Genomic DNA, 18,208 nt, shown 5'->3' on the forward strand with positions numbered 1-18,208 from the left:
GGCTGTGGCAGGGCCTGGGCTCTTTGGTAAAGGCCTTTAGAGGCTTCATCACAAGACAGGCGTTTCAAAGCCAACCCCTGAGCTTCTCTTTTACATCAACAGTAGCTGGACAGCATCTATGGGTATGGCTATGAAAACTATTAAAGATTTCCAAGATTCCCAATGGCAAGGCACAATGCAAAGGGTTTATCTATCATGCAACTGGTAGCACTTTAGTGCTGCGTGGGTAAATATATACAGTGTTGTTACCTGAGAACCAGAGAGTTGCTTTCAGAAATTGGTTCAGTTCAGATTAAAAAGAGGATTGCAGGAATAGATGATCTTCTTTGCATGTTCTTTCACATTTATTTTCAAAAGGACATGTGCTGGTTTTAGCTGGAATAGAGTTAATTTTCTTCATAGTAGCCAGTATGGAACTATGTTTTGGATTTGTGCTGGAAACAGTGTTGATACAGTGTTGATAATACAGGAATGTTTTCGTTATTGCTGAGCAGTGCTTACACAGAGTCAAGGCCTTTGCTGCCTCTCACCCCACCCCACCAGCGAGGAGGCTGGGGGTGCACAAGAAGCTGGGAGGGGACACAGCCGGGACAGCTGACCCCAACTGGCCAAAGCCATATTCCATACCACAGGACATCACGCTCAGCATATAAAGCTGGGGGAAGAAGAAGGAAGGGGGGGACATTCGGAGTGATGGTGTTTGTCTTCCCAAGTAACCGTTACACGTGATGGAGCCCTGCTTTCCTGGAGATGGCTGAACACCTGCCTGCCCATGGGAAGGAGTGAACGCATTCCTTGTTTTGCTTTGCTTGCGTGCACGGCTTTTGCTTTACTTATTAAACTGTCTTTACCTCAACCCATGAGTTTTCTCACTTTTACTCTTCCGATTCTCTCCCCCATCCCACCGGGCGGGAGTGAGCGAGCGGCTGTGCGGGGCTTGGTTGCCAGCTGGGGTTAAACCACGACAGGATACTAAACCAATTTATTTGTAAGAGGAAACTAAGGAAACTAAAGCCCAGACTAAGAAGCAGCATGTGACTAACGTCTTTCAGATGTGTTTCACCCCAGACACAGACTATAAACACATGAACCTCATGTTTACCTAAGAAACTGTTTGCGGACCTCATTTGTCACTGGTTCGTTATCTGCCAGATCAGTGTGGATGCTGAGGGTGTCTTCAGCTAACAGGACTTCTTCCTCCTCAAGCACTGCAAGACAAGATCACACCTCAGATTTTCTGCTGAGTAAAGCAGAAAGCATAGAAAAAGGTGGCTATACAAAGCAAGAGTCATGAAAAACAATACCACAGCAGGAAAATCATAGTGCATAAACTCCCCCATAGTTCTGCTTACATCCCTTCTGTGCATCACTTCTCCTAACTAAACTGCAAAGATATTGTGAGGCAGGTTGGCTGCCAGATGCATTTACATCACATTCCTTTAGCGCATCAGAAATGTTAAGCAATAGCGTTATAGTTGGTTCTAGCTAAATTCACTTATAGGGCATGCTCTAGGCATGATCTTGGGATGGGGGAGTCATGTCAGGAACTACTGCAAGCCTATGCTGTTGCTAGAAGATGTCATGCGTGTTCCTCTTTGCCTGTCTGGAGAGAAGCAGTGCTGCAATCAAAGAGTGTGGGAACACTGTCACACAGAGGAAACATTTACCAAAATGCTTTAATCTTGTATCATTTTATCAGAACCAAACCAAGCTGAAAAGTAACCCAAGATTAAAACATCATTTGAACTTTGCTATATGAAATAAACAACAACATATAATCAGAGAAAAAATACTGGACTCTAGGTAGCCCCTTTGATAGCAAGCCCAGTTTGTTCTTGGCTACTCCATTTTCCTGCTGAGCTTGACCTTGCTAATTGTAAAATAAATTCCCAACTTTAAAATAATTTCTAACACAAGAGTTGCTTTTTTCTAGGACAAACCACATGAAATTTTGAAATAAATTTGTGAAAACATTTATCAATAATACAGACCTGGCCATAGACAATAATTTTGACAGTAGTGCAGAAAGGCAAATGCCAGGTTGTCATGAAGAAGCAGGGGACACTTTATACAGAGAAAATATCTGTAATCTGGTTGACAGAAAAAGGCATATTTTAAGAAAAAGCAATACTGTACTTGTTGGTTCATCCTCTTCAATGTCTTCATCAAGTGCATAATTTCGGAGGAATTCTGCAAAGGCCTTGTTTTGTTTCAGAAGGTCTTGGTAAGATCCCATTTCAGAGATTTTGCCATCTACCAGGACAACTATATGGTCTACCTGAGGCAGGAAGCTGATGCCATGGGTCACCAGAATTCGGGTCTGGATAGGGAAAAAGAAAAAACCCACAACTCTCAGTTGTCCTTGTGGGTGTGGGGACTAACACTACTCAGCAAGCCAAATACTACCACATTTTTGGGCCAGGGAGTGAATTATCATGTCAAGGTGAAATGCCAAGGGAAATACACTGTCCTTGTCAGCTTGGACATACGTACATGAACTTACTATGCTTCCTACTGCATGCTGATATAACCACAGAAGGAAGTAAACCAACTGAATTATCATTCCCCCTTTCCCTTATGCTGATTTTCTTTACAGCCCTTCCCTTTTGAGCTCTGAGATAACCTAAGATGATCATAACAGGAGTAGAAGGGGAAGAAAAGAGATTGCAATTCGGTTGCATACTGCCAAATACCTGTGTAAAATCAGTAAGCTGTTATGACTTCCTCACTGCACTGCCTCCAAGTAACAACAAGCAACACTAAGCTGACGACCTTTACAAGTTTCTGCAAATGTCTTGTTTTTGGAGATCTCATAGTAGGGATTTTAAAAGACAGACCAGGTTTCTGCCTCTACATGTTCTGACTAGATCACATCACTTCTGGGCATGCCTACATAGCAGCTCACTGCAGAGTCTGTGCTGTGGGGAAAAGGTGTCCACATTGCCAGTTAAACACAGAAATTCAGAAATGATTCAGCACTCAGGCCTTGGTGGTGAAATAGCTTTCCTGTTACCCATCAGTGTTTCTGAGTTTGTGTGCGTTTTTAAAAGGATCTAAATGCCAGCTTACTTTTCCTTTAAGTATCCCATCTGGACCAATAACTTTGTCGAAGATGTGCTTTGCAACATGCGAGTCCACAGCAGAAAGAGGATCATCTAATAGGTAAATGTCAGAGTTGCTGTACGCTGCACGAGCGAGGCTCACTCGCTGCCTCTGGCCACCTGAGAGGTTGATGCCCTGAAGGTAAAGAGGAGAGACCAAAACATATCACACAACTTGGTTCCAACAACAGCTATGACTTTTTATGGCTCTCACCCAGTCAAACACATGGATGCTAAATTGACACACGAGGCGCTGAAGAGAATAACTCACTCCGAGTCAGAGACAGGAACAGAACGCCTCTAAATCTGTTTGTTCACTGCCAAACTTCCACTCACCCAGCAATCTGGAGACAGAATAAGCCTCTTGCTTAATAAGCTCCTAAAGGGAGCTGTTAAAACACAAAACTATAAAAAGGAAGACCATCAAACAGGATGTAAAATGCAAACATTCAAAGTAGAGCTGCGGCACCTGGAACATCTTCCACATCTCTCATCTTACATACAAATCCACATATCCACCCCACTTCATGATATAATCTCAAATTTAGTGGTCCATGAAAAAAAATCTTTGTTGGTAATCACAGATGTAAAAGTTTCTCATTAAAATGAGGTGTTAAGGGATGATCATATCACTTTTTCACTTGACACACACCATATGTTCCCTCCCTTTTTATCCCTACAGGAAAAGGAAGGACTTTAAGTATTCTGGTCAGATGCACCTTTACAATTGGACAGCAAATGGAGGATGCTCTGATCTTCCAGGGCTAGATGTGCAATTATGCATCACAGTACAAACACATGCTTAAAGTTAGGAACAAGTTTAAGTCTAACTGCCTTTCACAAAACTGCCCCGCATGTTTCAGTGTTGATTGTAGGAGGGGTGTCACTGTAAAGATCAAACCAAACCAAGTGCTGACTTTACAGCATTCTCTCTTTAGCTAGACAGAACAGGAATCACCAAGCACTTCTGACTTGAAAAAAAAAAAATTACCTTCTCTCCTATCTCAGTCTGATCTCCTCCTGGCAGCACTTCCAGGTCAGTTTTTAAAGCACAGGCCTCCAGGACATTTTGGTATTTTTGTTCATTAAGAACTTGGCCAAACAAAATGTTATCTTTCAGCATGGCATTCTGGATCCAGGCTTGTTGAGGCACGTAAGCAACAGAACCCTAGAAAAAGGAGGGAGAAAGGAAACCTCTGACTTGTAACAAGCAGCAATTCATGCTTACAACTCTGATTAAGATCTGCAGCACATACATATAGCTCCCGTTTGATATACATTCGCATTATACATATGTGTGCTAATTGCTGATAAAGAGTTGATAGAATTAGGAAAGTAATTTCATATAACACAACTGAACAGGTGCGGGCAAACCCAAATAAACACGCAGACAAGCTGGCATAGGAGCAAACAGAATTCCCTCTCCAGCCTGAAGTACATTATAAGCAATGGCAGGCATAAGCAGCACATTTTCATACCATCATTAAGTGGCATCGTAAACAATACCAACCTTCACAGCCACTTCTCCTTCCAGCTTTTCCATTTCACCCAGGAGAGCAGACACCAGAGAAGACTTCCCACAGCCAACATGGCCAACAATGGCAACCAAAGCACCACTGGGGACCAACAGATTTATACTGTGGAGGAAACAGGCTGGAAATTAATTAAACATTAGTTTACTAAAGACATTATGGGTCTTTAAACCAGGGCTGAAATACACAGTGGCAAATCAGCCTGACCTCAGCCTGACTGGATATAGTAAGCATAGCTTGGTCACTGGTCTTCTCCTCCCTTTCTTGTGTACAATCAGCCGTAACCAGAACTGTAGGAGTAAATTGAAACCCAGCATTAATCTATCTTGTTGGTTGTTAAATCAGTAGAATTGGTAGCAAACCTTCTAAGACCCTTTGCTGTGTCATATCAGCCCATCAGCAAGTCAAACACGGTTAATAAGTGTTTTGAAAGCAGACAGTCTTCCAGAAGTCTTTTGGGTTTTGATTTTAAAACCAAGAGCAATTGTATGAAAGTAGTGAATGAATACATCCCATCTAAAAATGTTCAAACCACTTTAGTACCATATTTCCAGTGCTAGTAAATAGGGTTCACAACAACAGAAGAAAACCAAAACTTTCCCAATTAAAATCCTTTACTGTTTTCCCCACTACGTTCTTAAAGGCACTGCTTTAGGTCCTGGTTTTGAAGGTGAACCGATGTGGAAATAACTGATGCACACAGCCTCTTTGCCATCAAAGTGTCTTTCACTAATGAAATCAAGCCAAACTTCTGTTTGCACGGATCCTGATGCAGAACTCGGGCTCTAATTCTTATGCAGATTCTTACCAAGCAGGTAGCTGATGTTTTGAACACTGCAAGAGGTTTTTTGTTTGTTTGTTTAAAAAAAAATTAAAAGCAGGACAACTCAAAAGCACTACAATTTTTTTTTCATTATTCTTTTCCTCTAGCTGAGTTTTGCCTTACTGTTACTTTAGGAAGTCACGGGGTAATTTTTAGGCCCAGGTGGCTAGCAAGTTGAGCTGGAGATGCATGGTTCTTTCTGAAATAAACCCTAGAACACTGAAGTCAGCTGGGCTGCAGATTTGGTTGCCTGAACCAAACTGGCTCCTTTGAACTCTAACCCTCTTGCTTGCAGTTTATCCATGTATAACCTTTTAACATAATACACTCAGCACAGCAGCACGAGCTCCTTGGACTGGGAATTCTAAGAGTACTTACCAGGTTTCTGGGATTTTGATCGGACAAAGCATAACATAAGGAAGTATATGCTTCCAGGCAAATTTTGTTTGTATTCATTCAAGATGGCAAATGAGCAAAACGTGCACCCCCATAGCGTGGAAATGGCCCATGTACAGCCACAAGGATGAGTCTGCTACAAGCTTCTTAAAAGCACAGACCACTCTTCGCATGCCCAAGTCCAAACCCAGACATCTCAACTGTCCTCATAATCCATCAGATCAATCTGATTTGTCCAATGCTTCAGTTAAAAAAAAAAAGTCTATTTAAGAAATGTACATAGCCTTTCTGTCCTTTAATAGGTAACTATTTTATGCTAGTCCCTGTGGTGTTAAACCTTACAGCACTGTTCTGTAAAGCCTAAATACCATGAGGCATGAGGATTAGCTTGATGTTTTAAAGGCGGAAGAGATGCACGTACAGGATGTGTGGAAACAACCTTTTCCAGAAGTGAGCCTGCAGATATTACTAGACAACTTTCAAACAGAGCTCCCAGGAGCCAGAAACCAGGAAGCAGGCAGATGTTGTATTGCAATTGCACAAAGAAATCTTACTCTTTCAAAGACGGCTTAAGCTCCTTTCCCCAGCTGAATGTCGCATTTGTTACACTGATGGCACTGCCTGTATGACAAAAACACAACAGAGAAGGCAGGAAATGTATTACGCAGAATAGTACGCCTGAAAGACTGGCAGACAGAGGAATCTTTATTTATGGGTGTTTCACATACACTGCAGTTCCCCTTTCTACTGGAATGGGCAGCGCAGTCTGATGACTGTGGGTCACAAGACAGGCTTGTTCAGAGCGAACATAACGGACCGCAGCTTAAGCTATAGACTGCGAGCTTAACAGACCTATGTAGCTGAAAAGCTGTCCTGCTTTACCATGCCCCAGTGAGGCTGGTCTCAACATTTGCTGCTCAGAATCCCCATGCAACTGTTAGCACAACTTTACTTAAGAAACCACTTTGAAGTCAGCAGGAGACCACTGCATGCTGTTGACTTTGATGTATCAGTTTAAATTTGCCGCTGCACAGCTTTTTGCTTGCCACATTAACAAGTTACAGACATGCAGGCTTTCTTTACCTCCTGGTGGGGTGGTGTATAACAGTAATCGCATGACAGCCACACAGCCATCCCTCCTCCTCCTCTGTCTATGGCATCACACACAAGAGAAGTTTCAAACCACAGTATCACCAAAGTGCATTACATGAGGAAATGCATTTTTTTTTTGAGACACCTGGTTTGCTCATTTGTTTTGGGATACCATTTCCAACAGAAGAAATGAAAACTGTTTACAATGTTCCTGAGCATTTGCGCAGTGCGTAAGGTTTGAGCAGGTCTTGCTGTCCCTAGTCAGTGGATACACTTCATTATTCAGTGCTGTTAGCATCCAATACATTGCAGATGCAAACTCAGGCCCAGTAACTCAGCTCAAAGCTCAAAAATATAGCCAGAAACTTTTTATAATTTCCACATAGCGTGAACAACAAACACATACTTTTCAAAGCAGCCGCTTTTTTTTTTTTAAAAAAAAGATTATTGTTATTTTCTTTTTGCTTTTTTTCATAAGTCAACCAGTGCAAAACAAATACAAGATATTTGTTGTATTAGCATAGTTTAGAAAAAATACTGATGTCTTTACCTGGTGCAATCACTTTTGTTTCCACACAGTTTGGATCAAGTTCATCATGACTCAGGAACTGCTGAATTCTCTTTAGGGAAACACTTGTCTAAGAAAAGAGCACAGCATTATTTTATCATTCTTTTAATGGGGACTTAATGCTCTTACTTCTGAAAAAGAAAGCATGCAGAATGGCTTAAGCTTTCACCCCATGGGCTTCCTGAACAGTGACTCATTCTTTCCCTGCAATCAGTCTTATGCTGAAATTCAAGCTTTTAACTGTGAAATTTCTTAGACCAAGCTGAGTTCATCTGAGTGAAGCAAAATTCACACAGACACGCTTACTCAGAAGATGTCAGGCTTTCCAATACAGGGCAGCAGTAGAGAAAGGATATTAGAAAGAAAACCAGCTAACAGGCAGATGCAAGGGATCTCTGCATTCCAGAAATCAGGGACATCTGCGGTTCTTTTTGTTCAAGTTGTTCAAAACAACTTATGCACCAGATCCTCCTTACCTGCGCAACGTTGCTAATGACTTGTGGAAGCATATTGAGGGGAAACTTTAAGATATTAAACAAGGAGAGGGAGACAAAAGCCTTTTCTGCATCTAGGATATTCTTCTCATCCACCGAGACATACACAGCAAATGTCGTCAATGCTACCTGAAAGCCAGAAAGTGAGTTTACTGCGAGACGTATGTAATATTTTGACATTTTAAAAAGCAGTCAAGCCTGATAGGCATCTTTGAAATAAAAGTATCAACGACAAAATTGGGCAAATTCTCTGTTTCTGACCTTTTCAACGTGCTTTAAGAATGACAAGTCACATCAACAAGTTGATACAAAAAAGGGCACGCAGAATAAAATAACTTTCAGATTACTAATGGCTACCTTTAGTTGAACTAGGAGATTCAAGAGGTGAACTACAGAACTTTGGTAAATAAAAACAAGAAGCGGTTATCTGGCTGTGGTTTGGCTGCATTTCCAACTCCACCCAACCAAATTTTCCCACTGTAAACTGCAGGCTAAGCAAACAAGGCTTACTGATCAATAGGAAAGGGAGTAAAATCCAAGTTATTTGCTGATTTGCTGTATGACAGGGACCATCATCCACTGTGGAGGGACCCGCCTATGCAGTAAACTAACGGCGAGCAGGAAGGGGAATGCGTATTTAAGGAAGTGCATTAACTTTAAGGAAACATGAAAGAGGCAGGATCTTGAGGCCGTTAAGAATATTTTTGCAGGGTTGGGCCTTTGATCTCGAGAACAGTTGGCTGGGAATATTTTTGACAAAGCACTTATCTGAATGTTTTTATTCACCAAAACCAAAACCCTTTCTTGCAAAAGGGATCACACTGCAATGAAGTGGAAAATAGAGGGAAAGAGAAAATTGAGGAAAAAGCATTTCGGAATTGGCAAGGTATCATCTGGGCTTTACTTTTTACATTAAATCAATCTTTTTTTAGGTTGTAGAATAATTTAACAACTCCCTCTCCCACTAAAACAAGCAGAGCACTGTAACACGAAAGGTAGAAATGAGAGCTTAAGACAGATGTTGTCCTGACTGACTCAATTAAAATTTTTTTGCTATTCACAAATATCTCTGAGGTTTCAATTTGTTATGGGAAGTACTTTGAAGTGTTTGGAAATTCTCCTGAGTCAGCTATTCCCAGCTTCCACTGGCAGGCTTTATCAAGAAATACTTTAATACAGATTAACAAAAAGGCTCTAGAAAACAGGGAATTTTGCTTCAAAGCATGTGAATAATTTTTTTTAAAAGTATTTACATTTTATTCCTATGTCCATTTATCAAGCAGAAAGCCTCACACTTATCCTTCAAGGATGTATTTGTACAGCTTAGAAAGTAATGCAAATGGAATTTACCAGGAATGGTGCGCTGATCCATGCAAAGGTGGACAAAGAATTAAGATAGGCAGATTTTTTCAAAACTCGCAGCTCATTCTTTCGTATCTCCAACACTTTTTCTGAAAACGATGGTTCCCAAGCATACAGCTTCAGCACCTTTATGCCACCCAGAATCTCATTCATTAATTTAATGCGGGAGTCTTTATATCGCATTTGTTCCACCTAGGTTATTGGTAAACACAGGAGACAGTGTCACAGGAATGGGACAAAGAAGAGAGCTTTCAACATGTTGTCTCACAGCTGTGATGGTCCTTGGGCTATTTCTAAAGAGGATGCAAAAGGTAATTAAGGAAAGCCAGACTGTTATCAGTAAGCTTACTGTGCAAGTCTAAACCTCCAAAGAAACCAGAAATCAAAGAAAATGGCTGAAAAGCAGAGTATAAAAGCTTTCCACTCATCTTCACTGTTAGGGGTTACGTTTTCAAAACCACCTTAAAGAAAATTCAAGCACTTCACAAAAAATACTACCCTACTTCTTCCTTTGATTTCATCAGATTTTTTTCCTGATATGTATTGTTGTATTTCTTAGGACATCCCTTGAAAATTGTGGTTACTCCTAGTTTATTTTTTTCCTATATATTAGAATACTGTGCTTCATTCAGTTACTTAAAAAAAAAATAAAAAATCCCTGCTCAGCTGTATAGACAAAGTGAAAAACTGCTTTGACAAACACACATGCACACCAAGTTATGCAGCTCTGAGCATCTTATAATGGGCTAGGGAGAAAAGGAATGTTAATACTAATATGTCAGCATCCAAGAGATTTAATGGGAAGTGTGGATGTCTCTTTAAGACACATAATAATACCACTCTGTTACTAAGGCTTATTGTATGACTTAATTATGACTGAAATGTCATAATTTATATTCGTTTTCCAACTCTTACCTTTTTTACATCAACAACTTGATTTTTTTTTTTTTAAGTCTTCTGAACAGTCACTGATAGGTTGCACAGCACAAGCCACTTATTAGATTTTTCTAGCACAAAGCCAGAGGGCACTATTATATTGGTTTTTTCAGCCTTCCTTGACGAGACATGACTAAGACTACAAAGAAAGCAATAAAGGATCCTTTTACCTTAAGATAATAATTCAAATTTAGCCCAGCTCAGTAGCAGTGAAAGTCAACACTGGCTATTAGCATAAAAAACAAGCTGCCAGGTTTCAGTTCCCATCTCTGAAAACAGTCATTCACAGCTTAAAGAACAGCATTTATTTGCCCTTTCTCTAGACACTCCTACGAGAAGATACCAGGTGAAGGGATATGGAGACAAAGAAACTTCTTGCTAATCCCAGAAGCTGCTCCAGCAGTATGAAGAGCCACTGACTCAATGCCACACCTTTCCCTTAAATAGCATTCAATTCACTACGGAAAAACTGAGAGGATATAGTTATTAAATATATCAGTACAACCTTACTCATAAGTAAATTGGTGCAAACAGCAGCTCATTAATGGCCAAGACAACCACTGATGCCTTCATTTCTCATAGCACAGCTGCCAATTCAGATAACATCACCTTCTCTGCTGGTACCTTACCTGGAATGCTCTGGTTTTCATTGCTATTGCAGAATTAAATGGGATAAGTAAAACCATCACGGCAACTCCTGCCAGCACAGAAGGCCCTAAAGTCTTGAGTGGGGGGGAAAAAAAAAAAAAAGGAAAAAAAGGTAAGTTGTTGTTGTTGTACCCAGGTGCTGCTGTTCCCTATGGTGAGCATTAAAACAACAGCAGCTTATAGAAACGGAAATGAATGTTTTACATAGACAAGTTGAACTCCTCCCAGTGAAGTGTTCTGATTCTACAGAACAACTATGAGGAGGAGACAGAAAAATATGACAGCATCCACCTTGAATTATTATTATTATGCTAGTATTGGTGATACTTCTGTGATTTACCTGTGAAGTGCTTCCCAGTGGGAGGGGAAAGTAAGTTTGAACTAATGCAAATACAGAGCTATTGAACAAATGTAGAAAGGGAACAAATAAGCCACACAGAAGGAATTTTTCCATTGACTTCTCTCTGACCTAGGGAACTGTAATTACTGAATTAACCCAGTACCCTCAATGTGAATAAAAGCATACAAACTGCTAGCTACCAGAGTTCAGCTTACCAGCAGAGCAGTAACTCATAAAGCTGCTGCAACTTAATGTCTTTCAAGTCTAAATCAATATGGTTATGTTGGTGCTACTGTTTTATGCAGTAAAACAGACTGATTGCATAGAATCATTTTAAGGATGAAAGCTAGTGCTCAAACTGAACGTGGAATAAACCAGAAACAACTTCACTGTAGCAAAGGAAAAATTATGGTTATTCCAGTTGAGATTTGTTTCATGTTGACTTGCACAAAACTTCTATATATGGCATGGTATAATCTTTATACATGGCTTACATTTCCTATGTGCAGGGTTTTTTTGTTTGGTTTGGTTTTTAAACCATTTCCCTCAAGCCCTCATTTGTATCAACTACTGGGAACACTGTGATGAGTCCAAGACTGATCCTATCAAAGCATGGTAGGGACAGAGGAGACATAAAGGCTATCTTTTGCTTCAAATGCCTTATCTTGCCTACCAGCTGAACAAAATAATTAAGAGACTAATTGATTGTGTACACCAGTACAAGCTATTTTACTACAAGGCAGAACAATAAGTTTCTAAAAAAGCAGTGGTGGGTCAAATTAACAAAAAAAATAATAAGCTTGCACATCATTTTGGTGAATTCTGAAAAAATGTGACAATGTCTGTACCTGCCAGAGGAAATACAAAGCTAGAAATATCTGGAGTGGTGCAGACCACAACATGTTCAGGAAAGTCATGAGGTCCATGAAACGTTGGGCATCCACGGACATCAAGTTGACAATTTCTCCAACAGTAGATGAGCGCTTCGCTGAGTTTGTGATGACTAACGACTGAGAAATAAGAGAGATTCAGTGGATTCACAATCTTGATACGTATAGAGAAACACAGAGAGGAAATCCTCAATTATTAGCAAAACAAGACACTCCCTGAGAATGTGCTTCTCCAGCAAGAATAAAATTATTCACACCTACATCAATTCCTAATCTCCAAAGAACAAGACTTCATGAAATGGTTTGCTTGTGAGCACCCCTATCTCAAGCAGTATGTAGCATTCTGAAGAAAACCTAGTTGCATCTAATCAACTCATAGCATAAACGCGCTATTCTCCTGGATCCCTTTTCTGAATATTTAAAGTGAATCAATATTTGCCTGTGATATGTCCAGTGACCTACTAGTACACCCACATTAAGTTGCTGATCACTAGAAAATTCTGTAAAGTATGACAGAGTTACTCCTAAAAACTCACCAAAAAACAAATCTTTTATTTTCCAGGAGGCTATTCTTCTCCAATATGCCTGCTCTTCCCTGAGTATTTGAGAACTGAGGCCACTTGCTTGGCTATACACTGGTGTTCCAGCCCATTAAATGCTTTCAGTCTTACCTTTCGGTATATCACTCCAGTGATCCCAGTTCTCAGCCTCATCCCAGTAACAAAGCAGTACTGGAAATGCTGGTGAAGTATGAGTGTCTGCAGCACAGCACAGATAAACATCAAAGCCGCAATCAAAAATCCCCACCAGGCTGGGGCATCTTTGTTCTTAATGAAGCCGATTAATACACTGTTTTTCAGAAGATTAGGGAAGGAAAAGGGAAAAGAAACAAAAATAAAAACCATGCAGCAAGTTTAATGGGACATAACACAGCTTCTCTCAACTATGGCATCCTGCCACATCCTCCCTCTAACCACAAAAAGTAAACAGCTCTCCAGGATGTAAGCTGAGTTACGATTTCAGTCAAACAACATTGCAAAGATACAACAGCAAAACCTTAGGCTTTGCCAGTGAGAAAGTCCATTTGCAAATGAGCCTGTAGAAAATGAAATATGATGAGAAACTCTAGGTTTCCCCCGAGATCCAGCGTTTAAACACATGGCTCACTGTCTGAGCTCTGTTAGGCAGCCCCCCAGGGCAAGAGGTGAATGATAGGACACAGTAGGACAGTGTAGTAAAGCAGGGGAAACCAGCTTCTTATCCAATTCCTTTTCAAGCAGCCTGAGTGCTTCTGCCTGGGGTGTTTTCCCACAAAAAAGCTAGATTAAAAGACATTCTCCTGGATGGATGCATAAAGAGATCTTCACTCCTACTTTTTTGGTAAAATGGTAGTACCATTAAACTGCCTATTTCATCTTTTATTAACAAGCCATTTCTTACTACACATAGCGGCTCTCCCTGCGAGACCTGCACGCTGTCACGTAGCAAACAAGCAGAACAACATATGGCAATGTCCAGTGTTCTCAAAAATCACATTTGCGATTTCAGCCTACTGACCAGAGTATTGAATTGTCAAAATTCAATTGGGAGGAACAAAGATTTGACTCCATGGTTCAAATAACCAGCATGGGGAAAATACACCTGGAAACTAGAAATCGGGCCCCAAAGCCTTGCATTAGCAGCATGAACTTGCTACATCTTTCTTCTTCCAGTCCAGAGAGAGTCCTTCTGCACTCCACTGTTCATGCTGTAAGTGGACAGCTTCAGGAAAACCTCTTCCTCATAGTCCCAGCGTGGGATTCAGAAATCTTTTTAGAAACATAAAGCTATCTTATATGCAACCTGCCAGACAGCCATGGCTTTTTCATTTTCTCTTAACACTAGCAGTGCGTTTTCCAAGACTGCAGGAATTTAGACTTGAGAAGAAATTCCCCATCATATGCCTTGAGATATCACTGACAACATATCCAGGAATTTATGCAAATTTGAGAAATTCCCAGAATAGATTATACTTAATGTGTTCTCAAAAGGAAGCCAGCTGCCTCCTCTTCACTAAGGACTCTGGAAGAAGACAGATTGTAAGCTATTAAATGTCACCATACTGGGTCGGACCCTCTTTTTAGCAAACTTCTGGGTATGTCACAAACCACCCACAGAACAACATGATCTCAGAATACAGCTCCGCACTGGTGTTATTTTAAGAGACACTCACATAGAAGCAGGGCCCTCTCTTCTCCCCTTCCCCACATCCACCTGTGGCCTCCATCCAAACATCCAAACTCCATTCCTCTCTCAAGCATTAACGGGACTATATGCTTTTCCATTGATTTGGAAATAAAAAATAGTTGTTTGATATAAATGCTGGTATTTCCAGTGTTACTTTATTCTTAGTCAATTATTAGCTGGTGAAATTCTCACTTTAAGAATAACACTAACAGAGAAAAAAATGTGGGGATCATGCAAATTCCTTTATGGATGAGGCTGAGCAACTGGTCCCCCTGGAGATGGGAGGTACAGGTGTTCCTCATACAAGGAGAGTTTGAGGACATACCACTTTTGTCCAGATCTCTCTCTCTCTTTTTTTTTTTTTTTTTTTAATAGAACCATAATTTTCTTTCACATGGAAATTTATTGCAACTGTGCCTCACACATTCTCATTGCTATGCACAACTAAGAACACATGAACTCAATCTAAATGGTCCAAAATCTTTCCCGGACGGCAGCGGCATGGCCAAGGCACCACATACTTGAGCATGACACTTCATTTGTATATAAAGTCACGCTACAGCTGTGGCCACCACCAACACATGTGGGTATCAGATGTACAGAGACTACTGGATCCAGCAAGCAGTGCTTCACTTTGATTTCACAAATAATCCTTTAGAAATGGGGAGAAATTGCTTTGGATTGCTGCACAGAGCAACAGGTAATTTGTAATTCAAAGCTGTCTATTGGTGATGGGTGATTTATGAATCTTGCATTTCAGATTGGGCAGTGAAGCTTGCCCAATTTACAGCTTAGTCCACAATAAAGAACTCCTGTCTTATGGCATTTTAGTGGGAAGGTGGGGGAGCATACACATGCAGCACTGTGAAGGAAACTAGCTATGCATTTAAAAAATAAATACTCCATGCCAAAGCCAAGCCTCCATAGGGACTGCACATAGAAACTACTCACACAGTAAACCAACCTTAACAGCTGAGGGTTGACGAAAGAAAGTAGGTCTTGTATCAGCTTGAAGAAGGAGCCAATTAAGAAGTATGGCCCAAAGGTCCTCAACAAAGCTTTGAGAAAGGAAGGCTTTCTGTTGTGCTTCTTGTCTCTGATCAGAACTTCTGCTTCCTCTGCACCATCACCAACATGATTCAGTACATGGTTAGATTTCTTCATATATATCACATCTTCTTTCCTAGAGGAATGAAATGCAGTTAGAGACAACTGACAACAAGAATGTCATTGCCGTATGTGTACAGCATTGCAGTAACATCTAAAAGCGTGCTCCTTTCTTTGCTCTGCTACTGATCAACAGCAAGACTTTCAACAAGATCTAGATGCACTCCAGGATAGGCCACTCTTGTGTAATGAGTCTTGTTTTCTTTTCTTTTTCTGCAGTACTTATGAGGTGTACTCCACAGGCCAGAAAAATCAATCACCATAGCATGAGAACGGGGCCCAAAGGAGTAGGAGATGAAGGCTTGACTTCCTTTGGCAGAGGACAGAGTTGACCTTGAATCTCCAATTTCTTGTAAAGGAATCCTCTAACAGTTGCTATTTACATACCACAAAAGGCACCCTCACCTAGTCCTTCCGAGACTGTATTAGTTATTCAATTAGTAGCTGTACTAAACCTTTAACCTTATCTGATCACACAGCTGCTTTCAGAGAAGTAGTCTGAATTGATCCAGGGAGACAGGCATTGAATCACACACCAAGCTAAGAGAGGAAGCAGGCACAGACCTCTCAAAATAGAGAGTTTTATCTTCCTGGAAACTTGAAAGAGTACAAACCATAGCACCCCCAAAGCTGAGCCATCTCTGAGATCCGGGCCGCAGCTGTCTGAGGTTCTTCCAGAACAGAAATTCTGGGTTTAGGTGCCTAAATTTTACTCAGATCACAATTTAAGCATTTAAACCCTGTTTGGCTGTATCCCTTTCTTACTTTGTGCCTCTCTTTCTCCATCTGCAAAATAAGCCAACAAAAGTGACCTCTTCTGCAAAGCTCTTTGAGACTGACTGATGAAAAATGGACCCAACAGGTCTGTGCTGCTCTCCAGGGCTCTAGGTGGGTTTTCTAGAAGCACCTCTGGGGTTTAGGTGCCTGACTTCTGTTGCCCATCAATAAAGAGGAGGTGCTCTGGGAAATGATTTCCTCCATGAATTTCCTCTCAAAAAGCAGCCTGGAAGCTTTTCTACCAGAAAATACTGAATTGCTGTTGTTTCTTGGGGGCTATGGGACCTAGAGAACAATTTCCTGAATGTCAGCCAGGAAGGTTAAGTTCAGGTGGAGCAGGGAGAAGGAAATTAGTTCAGGGGCACATAAGCCTTATAAGAAGGGACAGATGGAAGAGAGACCCTAGAAATAGTGAAGACTTACAAGAAGGCATTTGAAAAATAACTTGTAAGTACTACCAAGTGAGGATCGATTTATGATTCTTCATAAAGAGTGTGCAGATTTTTTGGAGCTGGCTGGCTGCAGAGTCAAATAATTCCAACAGCCTGTGAGCGTTCAAAATGATCGCTGTGGCTAACAGTCCACAGGTAGAAACTTGTTCACATCCTTTCAAACAAAGGCATGTGCAAATCCCAATTTCTTTGCAATAAAGTTTGAGGGCAGGGGGAGAACCGAAACCAGACAATTTATTCCCCCCCAGACAAGAACAGTGTTGTCTTTGTCCTTCCAGATCAAACCTGGAGAGTTTATGAGCAAAGACTTATTTTTCTGGCAACCAGGCTGTTAAACTCATTGAAGGATTTGAAAAAACAAGACTACTTGCCCCTGGCTTTGTGCTATTAAAAATGTTTATTACAGTGAGCTAACAGCAACGCAATAGTTCTCTTGCAGCAAAAAATCCCAAAGGGAGAAAATGCACTTCTAGTATTTACTATGGGTAGCTAGGTGAGGTCAGGTTTTTCAGCAGTGTGTGGGACTGCTCACACCCAGTTTTTTTATCAAAGCAAAAAGCATGTGCCTGGTTTCCATTATTTATAGCAGGGTAGATAATAGTTGCTGCTTATCTCATGGGAAAACACATAGCTTTCTCAATGGTGATGACAAGGCCCTGCATCTTCAATTCGTCTTCATAAGTATAGTCTCTAAAATCAGAAGCTAACTAAAAATGAGGCAAAATAGATACCAGCTCTCTCTTCTCCATCCAGCACAGCTCTTTCTTTCTCAGAAGCAACTGCACTTCTCAGTAAAGTGAGCGAGTAGAGACTTCAGCCATACATGCAAAGAGAGCAAAAGCAAAGGAAAAAACACTCTTTGCATGCTTTATTATCTATAATAACAACTTAAATACACACTGATCTCTCCTGTAACTCATTAGTAGAAATTAATTATTAGCAATTATTTAACAGTAATTCATAAGACAGCTGTGAAGCAAAATGTAAAAAAGGTTTTATAGGTTTAGGAACAATAGAAATGTGATAATCATTACCATAAAAGAAGTTTAAGGCTTTAGCTATGCCAGAGTTGCAACTGATGACGTTTTTTAAAATAAATTACTACTATATACACTACAAATATTTTCCACGACACTTTCAACACATGTACAACTTGACACAGCATTTTTAATGTCATAAAAGCTTGCTCAGAGCAGATAAAATGACAAGAGTTTTAAAAAAAAAAAAGTATTTACAAGGGCTCCCAAGCAACTGCCACTAATGTTATTTGACATGAAGTAATTGAAAATGCCTACTTATAATTGAAGAATAAGCAGAGTCATGAAGCTTTTAGAGTTATGTGAAACCCAGCAATGCGGAGTACAGTGATTTGCTTTGTTTTTGCTCTTTTATGCACCTTAGAAT

The 18,208-nt window shown here is 40.5% G+C and overlaps 1 protein-coding gene across 2 annotated transcripts in view; it reads right to left on the minus strand.

The window, feature by feature from the left end:
* Nucleotides 1–18,208, minus strand: part of ABCC3 (ATP binding cassette subfamily C member 3) — a 50,383-nt gene that overhangs the window by 10,070 nt on the left and 22,105 nt on the right. For both annotated transcript variants that reach the window (XM_072881195.1, XM_072881194.1), the window contains exons 8-20: nucleotides 15,373–15,591; nucleotides 12,854–13,031; nucleotides 12,141–12,302; nucleotides 10,934–11,026; nucleotides 9,357–9,560; nucleotides 7,989–8,135; nucleotides 7,495–7,582; nucleotides 6,407–6,473; nucleotides 4,612–4,738; nucleotides 4,093–4,269; nucleotides 3,070–3,237; nucleotides 2,137–2,320; nucleotides 1,103–1,208 (exon numbers count right to left, since the gene is read on the minus strand). In XM_072881195.1, the coding sequence (XP_072737296.1) occupies nucleotides 1,103–1,208; nucleotides 2,137–2,320; nucleotides 3,070–3,237; nucleotides 4,093–4,269; nucleotides 4,612–4,738; nucleotides 6,407–6,473; nucleotides 7,495–7,582; nucleotides 7,989–8,135; nucleotides 9,357–9,560; nucleotides 10,934–11,026; nucleotides 12,141–12,302; nucleotides 12,854–13,031; nucleotides 15,373–15,591 (1,920 nt within the window). The remainder of the gene's footprint in view (nucleotides 1–1,102; nucleotides 1,209–2,136; nucleotides 2,321–3,069; nucleotides 3,238–4,092; nucleotides 4,270–4,611; nucleotides 4,739–6,406; nucleotides 6,474–7,494; nucleotides 7,583–7,988; nucleotides 8,136–9,356; nucleotides 9,561–10,933; nucleotides 11,027–12,140; nucleotides 12,303–12,853; nucleotides 13,032–15,372; nucleotides 15,592–18,208) is intronic.

This window comes from Ciconia boyciana, chromosome 16, assembly GCF_034638445.1.
Source record: "Ciconia boyciana chromosome 16, ASM3463844v1, whole genome shotgun sequence".
Lineage (NCBI taxonomy): Eukaryota > Metazoa > Chordata > Aves > Ciconiiformes > Ciconiidae > Ciconia > Ciconia boyciana.